This window comes from Microtus pennsylvanicus, chromosome 1 (assembly GCF_037038515.1).
Source record: "Microtus pennsylvanicus isolate mMicPen1 chromosome 1, mMicPen1.hap1, whole genome shotgun sequence".
Classification (NCBI taxonomy): Eukaryota; Metazoa; Chordata; class Mammalia; order Rodentia; family Cricetidae; genus Microtus; species Microtus pennsylvanicus.
Window position 1 is genome coordinate 111754498 of NC_134579.1, and position 13020 is coordinate 111767517.

The 13020-nt window shown below is 50.2% G+C and overlaps 1 protein-coding gene across 1 annotated transcript in view; it reads right to left on the bottom strand.

The window, feature by feature from the left end:
• The window catches only part of Tmem132b (transmembrane protein 132B), a 287729-nt gene that overhangs the window by 164458 nt on the left and 110251 nt on the right, over nt 1-13020 (bottom strand). Inside the window, exon 3 of the mRNA XM_075978132.1 lies at nt 6608-6754. Coding sequence (XP_075834247.1) covers nt 6608-6754 — 147 coding nt within the window. The remainder of the gene's footprint in view (nt 1-6607; nt 6755-13020) is intronic.

The window sequence follows — 13020 nt, forward strand, 5'->3', positions numbered from 1 at the left end:
CTCTGAAGATCAGAGCACTGTGACCGAGGTTGCAGAGCCAAAAAGGCACCCCCAGCCATGCTGCACCCCAATTCTCTACACAGAGCTGACAGGCACCACAGTGAGGCCATAGAGTTATCTGAAATGAGACCTAAGTCCTAAGAATCCCATGATGTCAACTACCTATCCTCCAACAAGGCCCTGGACCACAGGATGTCAACTACCCATCCTCCAACAAGGCCCTGGACCACAGGATGTCAACTACCCATCCTCCAACAAGGCCCTGGACCACAGCATGTCAACTACCCATCCTCCAACAAGGCCCTGGACCACAGTTTCTGTCTCAAGCCATTGTCCATACTAGCCACTATTAACTCTCCCACTATGGTCCCCTCTGCAACTAGTCACAAGATGCCTTGCTGAGGGCAGCCGGCTGCTGATGTTGCTGGACCCTAAAGCCACCATCCTGGAAGCTGCGGTCTGTAATAGAATTAGGTAAGAGGAAGCAGATGGACCATGTGACCACCAGGCTCCTTATAGCAAGGACACTCACTGGAAATGCTCATTCCAGGCCTTCCTCTCCATTCCAGACTCTTTCCCATTCTCAGCCTCAGTTTCCATCCATGGACACACTCCCCAGAATTCCTGCCCAGAAGACTGACGGCTCTCTGCCCAGGAACCCAGAGCTGGCCCATCTGTCCCTCTTCATTTTGCCCATCTGGGGTGGTTTAAACATGACCCCCAGAGGCTCAATTTTGAATGCTTGATCCCCAGTTAATGGAACTGTTTGGGAAGGATTGGGAGGTGTGGTTTTGTTGGAAAGGGTGTGGCCTTGTTTGAGAAGCTGTGTCCCTGGGTCTGGGCTTTGAGGTTTTAAAAGCCTATGCCAGCCTCCACCCACCCACCCACTCACCCACCCCTGCTCTTTCTCTTCCTCTTCTCTGCCTGCTACCTATAGATCAGAATATAAAGCTCTCAGCTACTGCTCCAGCCGCATGTCTGCCTGCTTCTCACCATGATGATCATGGACTAACCCTCTAAAACTATAAGCAAATCCCCAGTTAAATGCTTTCTTTTATAATAGTTGCCTCATGTCTCTTCACAGAAATAGAACTGACTAAAACAGTCATATATTTCATTTACATATGACTTGGGGATGGCTTTTTACCCCCTGTGTCACCATCAGTATGAAGGGGACTCTCATTACCAAAACAATGAGCGGGGAGGTGTGCTCCTTTTTGATTAAGTTTCAGGGATGACAGCAGGTCCCCTGCTTAGTCCCCTGGGCCCTGTTCCTTATGGCAGCCAGTAGTTCTTCTCATAATGAGGGGTAGGTCATACCACCCTGGGCTTCAAAACCCTGCAGTGGTGCCCAGTCTAACCTGAGTAAAATCTGAGGCCTTTTCAAAAGGCACAAAGCTCTGGGAGAATGTCACTCTTGGCACCTTGCTGGCTAAGTGTCCCCACCCTTGCCCCCATGCACAATGGTGTCCCTGACCTCTACAGTGACCCTTGAGCATGTCACTGTTGACTACGTAGGGGCCAGGGCCAAGCCTTCCCTTCATCTCTCTGTGACTCACTCCACACCTCCTCTAGGTTCTATTCCCCCAGAGAAGCCCTCCTCCACCAATCTATCTAAAGGAACCTTCCAGGTCCTGGACTGCTCCCTGCCTTGTTCTCCTGTGGGTGTTTACCGTCTCCTGGTGCAAAAGAGAATGGTGCCTTCCACAGAAGTCCGTCTCTGTAAACAATAGAAAGCTTCAGAGAGCTGAGACACACTGTCCCTGTGACAGCCTGTCCTCAGACCCCAAATCTGCTCTCAGCAGGTGACCAGGGCTTCCGGACCTGCTGGTGGACGCACAGGACACCGGCAGCAAAGGGGACTTTGGGAACTGGTTGTAGTCCTGGGAATATGTCCAGCCTATACAGACTACCACCCCAGCCCTTCACACCTGCTTTTCACTGCCTGGAAAGTTCTTCCCCTGTTCGGTTATTCCCATCTCAGGCCAACAGCACATCCCCAGGTGCCCAGTCCCTCTCCCGTATCCTCCATCCCACAGTCCTGTCGGGCCCTCACATCATGACCACAGGAGCCAGGAGGAATATCTGATCAGCAATGTGACATCAGAGTCCCCAGTGCGACAGACCCTGGTCAATGCCCACTCAATTCCAACCCTGCAACTCGGCCCAGTCACTAGAAGACAAAAGGACCTCTGTGGAGGTTGCAGGGCTCTCATCCAGCATGCTTGGACATTTGTTTGCTCAATTGTGCATGTGCATGCGTGCATGTGTGTGCACACGTGCGTACATGTGAATGTGTGCCTCTGAGGAGGGCGTGTGCTGGAATCGAACTCAGGATACTTGCTTACTGGTAAGCACTCTACCACTGAGATCCATCCCTAACCCTTGTTCCAGACTCTCAAATACGTGAGTCTCTGGCCTTGACATTTCTCTAGCCTTTGGGTAAGGTTGCAAGAAACCCAATGTAGTGTTTTGTTCACACCATCCCCTCTCCTGTGGGCCTAGAGCTTTGCTCCGCTGGGTGGCAAGGCTTACATCATAATGGGCCCTGGATGTGTTTTCTGGCCACAGAAAAATATCAGGGTTGGGGTGGTGGCTCAGTCAGTAAAGCATTTGCCATGCAATCATGAGGATCAGAGTTTGATACCCAGAACCAGAATGAAAAAGTCAGGCATGGCGACCCACTCAATCCTGTTGTCAGGAGGTAAAGATGGGGGTGGGACACCTGGGGCTTGCTGGCTGACCAGCCATGCCTAGCCCGCTCTGTGCACTCCTCAGTGAGACCCTGTCTTGAAAAAGCAGGGTGGCTTTTCATCTTTAATCCAAGCACTCAAGAAGCAGAGGCGGGTGGATCTCTGAGTTCAAAGCTATCCTGGTCTACAAAACAAGTTCCAAGACAGCCAGGTCTACACAGAGAAACCCTGTCTTGAAAACGCTCTACCCCCCAAAAACTGCAGAGTGGGGCCTGCAGAGATGGCTCAGAGGTTAAGAACACTGGCTGCTACTCCAGAGGACCCAGGTTCAATTCCCAGAACCTATATCATTATATTACAACCCTCTGTAATTTCAGTCCTAGGGGCTCTGATACCCTTTTCTGGCTTCTAAGGGCACCAGGCAGGCCCACTGCGTACAGACATGCATGTAAAACACTCATATACATAAAATAAAAAAATAAATCTCAAAAAAAATTTAAAGCAAGGAAAATATGAATCGAGAAAGACATTTCACATAGACTCTGACCTCTACATACACACACACGTGTGCATGCTCAAACACCACACACACACACACACACACACACACACACACACGCACGCACACACGACTGCTATTTTCTGAGGCTTGAGAGCCTGCTGACCCAGGGAGCTCACGGTCTCCATGCTCACAGTCCCTCATTTCCCTTTCATTTCCTCGGGATCCCTGTTATCTGTCCCGAACATTTCCAAATTTGCTTACTTTCACAATCTCTCCCATGCTGGCAACTCTGGTGTTTATCTTGTGGGCTGTGCCTCTGCAGCTTGAGTCTCCTCCCCAGGAGCCTTCATTAAAATATTTCAAATGAAGACCTTTTCTGCCCCCTCCAGAGAGCGTGCTGGGTCTTTCCCACACAACACAGTTTTAATTCTTATCACAGGACTTCAGGCAGTTTGTACATTATATCCTATTAAAAACCTCAATTCCACTTGAGGTTGTCACAATTCGGAGATTACAGTGTTCCGCGCAGTGTTCTGCCAGGGATATGTTCATATATTCACTTTGTTCACCGGCAGACTCGGTGCATGAGCCCGGATTTCACACCTCATTTGGTACCACAATGAGACCGACACATAAAAAGAAGCAATTATTTATTTAGATTATGGAATGGTTTCAGAGGGATATTCTATTATGTAATGGTTTTAGAACGATATTCATAGGTATAAACTGCCGTCTAGAGTAGGGGTCCCTGCTGTTCCTCAGCATGGAGTTCACGGGTGGGGGGGGGCAGGGGGGAGGCTCAAACATTGAACATAAAATGTCACTGGGATGGGAGCCCTTCTCGGTCGCAAAACAGACTCCTCTTTCCCAATGTAGTATTTTTTAAATTTCTTCTGGGGATAAATAAAAATCACAAAACCGAAAAGTGACAACCACTTCTGAGGAGCAGCACACTTCTTTCCGCGTGAAACACAGCCCTGGGCTGGGGGAGATGCCTCGGAGGGCAAGAGGGGGCTTGCTGCAAAAGCCTAAAGACTGGACTTCGAATCCCCAGCCTCCATATAAAAAGCTGGGCACGGAACCTAAGCACTGTGGGAGTGTGGAGACAGGAGGATCATGGTGGCTTGCTGGCCAGCAGCCAGGTTCAGTAAGAGACCCCGTCTTAGGACAATGAGGCAGTGACTGACAGAGTATGACAGCCAGCACCCTCCTCTGGCCTCCGAGTGCGCATGCATGCACATATACCATACACACAAACAAAATGTAGCCACTGCTCATCAAGCATCTATTTCCTCAGTATATGCCATGGAGACCATCGCTATAAGCTCCGTATAAGTCCCAGGTGGGAACCAGGAACCGCCCTTGGGGGCACTGATCCAAACGCCAGTTTGAGTTGATCTGGGTAGGTGTACGAGCCAAGTTATTCCAGGAAGAGCCCAGGACAACCATCCTGGGACTCATAGCTAGACTTAACCAGGAAAAAACAACTGCTCAAGTGACTGTGTGGTCAGAGGGACACTGGGAGTTCCTGGCCACGACACTGCTCCCAAGAGGAAAGCACAGCCAGGGAGGGGAAACAGATTGCTGGAGAAACTCGGGTACCAGAGCCCCCACGTCTGATGCAGATCACAGGAACATGTGCCCTCCCACTGTGGATATAAGCACACCAGCCCCCTGTGCTAAACAAAATCAAGATACAACCCTGGGCAGAGCCTCCCTCTAAAGAGTGTGGCCACTGTGCCCACTGATTGCCCTCCCCCACCCTCACGCCCTGGCTGTGAAGCCCACTCTACACAGCTGGAGAACACGAGAAGTTCAGCACCCAAGCCCAGCCTGCTCCTAGGCAGGGAGGCCTCTGTTACTGAGATCTTTTAAACCAAACTGACTTGGTTCAGGAGACACCCCACTCCTTTCCAGTATTTAAAGACTGCTGGGTGAATCTGTGATGCCTGGAAGTGCTGCAAGCATCTTGTGACCACGAGACAACCAGCTGGAAGATGCCCCAGAGGCCACAGGAAGTGCTGCTGTGTGAACAGCCACCTCTGTGTTTGCTCTGTGAGACGGCGAATCCCTTTACAGCAGCCGCTTTGGGGGAATGACCTGTGGCTTTACAACCAGAAGTCCTTCCGCCAATATCAACAACTCAGGAGCCGGGGTACCCAACAGGCACTTTCAGACATACAGGGAAGCCCTGGTCATGTGATGTCACAGCCCAAGCTCCATCCATGACCACTGTCTCGGGGGAGGCGGGGGTAACTGACAAATTTAGAATGGGAGGTGTCAGAGCCAACATCAAACCACTCGCCTGAGTCATTCCTCCTCCTGGGAATCTTCAAAGGCAGCACAATAAGGCTCCGGGGTTGGCTGAGGTCACATGAGAAGCGACAGCATGTGCCAGGCAAGTCCACAGGAAAAGCTCACCCCGCCACCAGCCTTCACCTCTCACATGACCCCACTCATGACCCACGCTGACTCATCCCCAAGACCCGGGTGTCTCCTGGGCCTCAGCGGACCCAAAGCTAGAGAAGACAGATCAGGACGATTTACAGTGATAAGTGACACGGGTGGCATCTGTGCCGATGGTGAGTTCAGCAGCCACTAGTCCAGTGCTGCACCTTGGTCCAATGTGGGAGACTGGCAGACAGACCCTCAGTAGGCCAAGAAAGTGGAGGTGGAGACTGGAGAGGGACTGCCTAGTCAGGGATCCTTCCACCTTCTGCCACCTAGGTGGTGTCCCCACAACCCCCAGCCTGGATTCTGAGCTGCAAAAGACTGTGAAAACCTGGACACGGTCTCTGGAGCCCCACCCCCACCCCACCCCATCCCACCCCAAAGAGAGAGCTCAACACAATAGAAAAGGCTCATTTAAATAGTCAGAGGCCTGAGATGCTCCAGGGGGTAAAGATGGTTGCCTCTTATGCCTGAGGATCTGGGTTGAAATCCCAGGGTTCATGGGAGAAGGAATGAGCCAACCCCTGAAATCTGTCCTCTGACCTCTACAAACACCATGACAGACAGATGGACAGACAGATGCAATAATAAGAATAATAATTTTTAAAGTAATAAGCAGCAAGAGACAATTAGCAGATAGTTGTGTGCACCCTGCTTGCTTATTAAAAAGTAATTTTCCTCTGGCTCTTTAATTGAGTCATTCTCCCTGTTTCAGCTTCGGTTCTTCACGGAAACAACAATAGTAACGACACAGTGATCAGACTCAGAGCTGTGATAAATGGAGGAGGGTTGTTTTTGAGACAAGCAACCTCACTATGTACTGCACAGAAAGGATGGCTGGTCCAGGCTGCAGTGCAGCCCTGCAGTGGCCAAAGGAAGGCCAAAGGAAGGTAGGTCCACACGCCATCCCGCACGTGTTACTCTGTCACTGGCTTAGGGTCCAGCACACCACAATGCTCACCTGTTCTGTTTTTCCAGGTGGTGTCCCACGCAGGACAGGGCCGCCGTGGTCTGTGTACCATCCTGCTCGATGTCCTCCTGCACTGCCCACTGGTTCTCGTTGCTCACCCGCACTGCCGTTATCTTCACGCCCGCAGCCGCCTTGATTCTATGACGTAAGAAGAAAGTAGATATAAGATATATAAGAAAACAGGCTTCGGGCTGGAGAGATGGCTCAGCAGTTAAGAGCACTATGTGCTCTTCCAAAGGACCCGAGTTCGATTCCCAGCAACCACATGGTGGCTTACAACCATCTGTAATGAGGTCTAGTGTCCTCTTCTAGCAGGCATATATGCAAACAGAATATTGTATCCATAATAAATAAATAAATATTTTTTTAAAAAAAAGAAAAAGAAAACAGGCTTCTCCTGGGCCAGATCCCCTTCCCTGGAGGCTGGAGGGAAGGGAGGCTATGAATTGCTTCTCCCTAAGACTGATCTCAGGGACAGCAGGACGGCTCAGTGGGTGAAGACACTTGTGCCAAGCCTGACGACCAGAGTTCAGCATCTGGAATCCACACGGTGAAAGGAGAGAACCAACTCCCTCAGGTTTTCCTCTGACCTCCACACACCGTCATGGCATAGGCGCCCACCTCCACACATACAAAATAAATGTATATAAAAAAATGTTTTTTGTTTTCCAAGACAAGGTTTCTCTGTGTAACCCTGGCTATTTGGGAACTTACTCTGTAGACCAGGCTGACTCATAGAGATCTGCCTGCCTCTGCCTCCTGGGTGTTAGGATTATAGGCATGTGCCACCCCCACACCCCAGCTAAGAAAAAAAATTAATACTGACATGTCCAAACCATGTGCAGTGGGTTCTATGAGTATGCTATGAATTTGGAAAGCTGAGGTAGAATTGCTACAAGTTCAAGGCTAAACTGGGCTGCATAGTGAGACCCTGTCTCAAGAATAAATTAGCAAATAAATAAGTCCTGGCCTTTTAAGAAATGCCACGGCATGTTGTCACCCACCTCCACGTTCTGTCGCTGGCTTTGAAATTCATAATTTTATGCCCATTTTATCTTGATATTAAAAAGAGAGGCAAGGGCCCGCAAGATGGCTCAGTGGGTAAAGACACTCACCGACAAGACTGACGACTTGCGTTCAAACCCTGGGACCCACATGGTGGAGGGAGACAACCGACTCATGCAATGTGTCCTCTGAGCTCCATGGGTGCACCATGGTACACATGCCCCACACAGAGCGCTAAGATATGAATAACCATAACGAAAAAATGATAGAAGCGAGGAGAAAGGTAAGGGATCCATCCCAGGAGTGACTGACAGGTGAAGGGGGGAGGGGTGATATCTGTCTGCACTGAGGCACCTGGGAGGCCCAGGAAGGAAAAGGAGAGACCCTTTCCCAGCAGGGTCTGCAACATGGGTGGCATCTGGGCCAGAGATCTGTCCTGAAGCCTGGCTCTGTCACCTGCCTTAAGGATTCTAGAGTAAGGGATGCCAACCCCTACATGTCCATCAGATACAAAGAAGGGACTCTGACTCTCTCTCCCTTCCTGTGGTCACCCGGCTCCAGCCTCAACAGCACACTCAAGAGGCTCCTATGTCACCCATCTGCCAGCCCCTCCCCCACTCCTGCATCTGAACACTCTTCCTGCTGGATTCTGGTCTTAATCTCATCTTCCACAAAGCTTTCTTTCTTGACACCATGACAGCCTAGAAGTTAATTTATGCATGCCATGAACAGAGGCGGCCTGTTCCATCTCTGCTTCCAGCCAAAGGAGCAAGAGAAGAGAATGTTCCAGAACCTGTGTCTACATTCAAAGCCCTTGTCACCGAAGTTTCACCCTCCGTCCTATGGGTCCTCGCTATTCTAACAACTCAAATGGATCTTCCCCACATACAGCGGCTCAGAGCCTTCCCATCAAGCCCCTGGTGGTCAGAGGGAAAACAGTTTCAGGCTAGCCCACAGAGACCCCTGTGAGACCTGAGCTGCCCCCACGGAGCTTGGGAGACTCAGTTTCTCCTGGATGACAGTCCTTCATTCACAATGGTCTCATGGAGATTAAGGATGCTCACAGGACACTGGGATGAAGGACCATCACTGATGGTCAAATTCAAATATGGAAACACCAACTACTCCCTAGAGACCTGCCTGGGCTTCTGGTCCCCTCTGCTAAGCATCCTGCAGGCTACTCTGAGTCTCCAAGCAGAATCTAGCAACTCCCTTTAGATATTTCCTGGTCCTGATTCTGAGCAGAAATTCTTCCCACCTCCCAGGGCAAAGCCAATGTCTTCTTTCGCCACAGGGAATTTATCTCACTAGGCTGCTCTAAGGGACAGTGGACAACCAACCAATGTCCAGGTTATGGCAAAACAATAATTATGTGTTCTCTCTCTCTCTTTCTCTTTCTCGCGCTCTCTCTCTCTCTCTCTCTCTCCCCCCCTCCCCCCTACTTCTGGCTGCAACAGCTCCTGATCCCACAGCATCATCTGCAAAGGGACTGGGAGGAGAGGAGGGAAAGAAACTGAGGTCAAGATGTAAAAATACAAATAATTTTTAATCACTATCTAATTATACTAGCTACTTTGTTTTACATAAAATATAAATAAAATCCCATAAATGCTAAGAAGGAGGAGGAGGAAGAAGAGAAAAAGGAGAAGGAGGGGAAGGAAGGAAGAAAGGAAGGGAAGGAGGGAGGGAGGGAGGGAGGGAGGGGGAGGGAGGGGAGGAAGGGGGAAGGGAGGAAAGGGGAAGGGAGGAAGGGGGAAGGGAGGAAGGGGAGGGAGGGAAGGAGGAAGGGGGGAGGGAGGGGAGGGAGGGAGGAGGGAGGGGATGGAGGGAAGGAGGAAGGGGGGAAGGAAGGGGAGGGAGGGAGGGAGGGAGGGAGGAAGGGAGGGGAGGGAGGAAGGGGAAGGAGGGGAGGGAGGAAGGGGAGGGAGGGGAGGGAGGGAGGGAGGGAGGGAGGGAGGGAGGGAGGGAGGGGAAGGTTCTCCTGAGAAAGATCTTAAAGCCAGTTTGTACAGGCCGACTGTGACAGGTGTGTTTGTAATGGGTGAGGTTAATCCCATTATTATTGAGAGGTCTAAAAAGAAGGGGATGCTGAAAAGAAATTCAAGTTATAGCAGAAGAAATGCATGCTGGGTATTAAAAACACTTGTAAAGCCAAATTGTTGACACGCCGCCCATCTCTTAAGCACAAGTTATGAAATTCTTCTTAAATTTCATCTTAGTTTCCCAACTAAATCCTCCTTAACTTCAGGCTATATTTGTTAAAGCGATTTAAGCTCAGAGAAATTCAGGTCTTAAATATTCACTAACCTTGTTTTAGACCAAAAAAAAAAAAATCTTCAGGCTTGGGGATATTCTTAGCACTTGGTATTTTAAAGCAACAATATCCGAAACTACAGGGAGAGATTAGTGGCCCCTCTGATGTGGTGAGCTGGAGGGTTCCAAGGCTAAGCAAGAAAAGTTACCACCACAAAGTGTCCAGGACACATAAAGAGGGTTAGCCAAGTGACTCGGTGACAGCTAGCACACAGGGGATGTGTGCCAGGGAATGAAGCCATCAAAGGGCAGGGCTTGGGGGCTGGGGAGAGGGCTCAGTTTGTGCAGGGCTTGCTGCTCCTGTAGAGTTCCCCAGTTGTGTTTCCAGCACACAGACCAGTAGGTTCCACAACCACCTCCCACTCCAGCTCCAGTGGATCTGACGCCCCCTTCTGGTCCCTGCAGTAACTGCATAGCCGTGCACATAGAGATGGGTGCCCAGATTCCTCCACCAGGTATCTGGAGGCTAGCGGAGGCAAGCCATGCTGAGAGCCCATTTTTAATGACTATTTCAATTTGAAAGATGGCAGGGAAAAGAATCCAGATGAGGAGACCTCCAAGCACCTGCCACATGGGACCTGCCAGGACACCCGTGGAAAGGATGGGGGTCTCCCTTCTGCTCTCTCCTGTGTGGGTGCTGAAAACACGTGTGTATTTTTGGCCTTTGGGTCAGAGAGAGAATAGGGGCCTCTTAAGGATCAAGCAGATCTCTGAGAAGCATGGGGCTCAGCTCTGAGAACGGGGTTGAGTAGGGTCTTCTGTGCCTGGGTGTGAGCATCCCCAGCAGCACACGCCCACTTCAGGAGGCCAATGCAGGCAGGCACCACAGGGGAGACACTCTCATCTTCCATCCTAGAAAGTCAGCGAGGATGTGCACAGCTCAGGACAAATCAGAGGCACCGCATTTTCTCAACCAAAAGGATGATTCTGAGTATTTCAGTTCCTCTCCCACACAGATGCCTGGATGGGGTCGGTTGCCTGGTGGCAAGTAGCAGCCACTGAGAAGGGCAGTTTACAGCACCCGATGGCTGGGGTTGCATTCACTACAAGTACAGACACTGCTCTGCTCTGGGCAGGATGTCTCTGAGTGCAGACCTGTGGTAAGTCTGTACCTGCTGGAAGCTGCATGTGCTCCGGAGGCTGAGCAACCCTTCTGCCCGCCCCCCCTTGCTGACCCATGCCTCAGTGATAACATCCTTATGGTGTTTCCCCAACCAAATACTGTCATAACTCAGGACTGTCTTCTCAGACACAAGCCACAGCACTCTCCACTCCCAGGCTTACAGGGGGCTGCCTCTAGACATATCAGCTTCCCAAGGCTGTTGGAACCAGTAGCCATAAGTTAAGCTCTCAGGGATGGAAGGTCATTGTCTTATGGTTCTGAGGGCTATAACCCTGAATTTAGGTGTTAGCAAGGCTGGATTTTATGAAAGCTCTGAGAGAGAGCACTTTTATTTTTAATTTTGTGTGTGTGTGTGTGTGTGTGTGTGTGTGTGTGTGTGTGTGTGTGTCTGAGCATGTGAGTGCATTACCCATGATTGCCAGAAGAGGGAGACAGATCCCTTGGAGTTAGAGTTAACAGGCGGTTGTGAGCTGCCAGACTCAGGAGCTCAGGACCAAACCCAGGCCCACTGCAAGAGCAATACATGTCTTAACTGTGAGCATTCTCTCCAGCACCATGGAAGGGAATCCTCCCTCTGCCCCTCTTGGAGCCTATGCCTTCCATATATACTTCCTTCTTCACAAAGACAAGCAAGCTTATCTTAATTTCAGTGCCCTAAAAGTAGGTAGCATCCAGTGAGGGAAGCTGGCCCACAGTTTGTCTTAGCCTCTCTTCAGTCCTGATCCACACCATAGGCACATATAAACTCTCTTGCTGGAAGCACCACACACACACACACACACACACACACACACACACACACACACACACACGGGGGGGGGGCTAACCAAAATGCTGTGTGTCCTCCTGCACAGTGATTGGTCCAAGGAGGAGTCATGTGGCTCAACCAGAATTTCCCATCACTGGGCCTCAGTTGATTGGCTCACAGACAGACATGTGGGCAGGATTTGTCAGAGATCTTTTACTTGGGTATGTGTATGCATGCATGTGTGTATATGTGGTGTGTGCCTGTCTATATTTCTGTATGTCTGTCCATTTGCACACACACCTACACAGAGACCAGACAATAGATGTCTTCTTCTATTACTCTCTACCTTATTCCTTTAAGATGTTCTCTCTCTATGGGCCTGGAGAAATGTCTCAGTGGTTAGAGCACTGGCTGCTCTTCCAGGAGACCCAGGTTCAGTTCCCAGCACCCACCACACAGTGGCTCACAATGGCCTGTAACCTCCTTTCCTAGAGGTCTAAAGCCACTTTCTGCCTCCTCAGGCATCAGGCATGCCAGTGGTGAACAAACATACATGCAGGCAAAACACGTATACACACAAAATAAACATAAAATTTAAAAACTGAGACACGGCCTCTCGCTGAACTTGAAACACATCTTGAGGCTACCAAAGTGATTGACTGGCCGGCAATCTCTCAGGATCTCCTGTCTCCACCCCTCACAGGCACAAACATTCATGCTGGACTTCTTACATGGGAGCTGTGGATTTGGATTCAGGTCCCCAGGCATGCATAGAGGACACTCTTTTTGTTTGCTTTGCTTTTTGTTTTTGCAAAACAGTGTTTCTCTTTGTAGTCTGGAACTCACTCCATAGACCAGGCCAGCCTCAAATTGCAGAGATCCACCTGCCTCTGTCTCCCATGTGGTGGGATTAAAGGCGTGCACCACCACTGCCTGGCAACAGCAAGTACTCAACTCCACCCACTGAGTCATCTCCCTTCCCCCATCAGGCATCTTTGAGCCTCACTTTCTTTCTACAAAATCATAAGTACTCAATCTGCCTGTGTTGGCTAATTTTATGTCAATTCGACACAAGTTAAAGTCATCTGAGAGGAGGGAAGCTCAATTAAGAAAATGCCTCCATAAGATCCGACTGTAAGGCATCTTCTTAGTTAGTGACTGATGCAGGAGGCCCAGTCCATTGTAGATGGACATCCCAGGGCTGGTGGTCCTGGG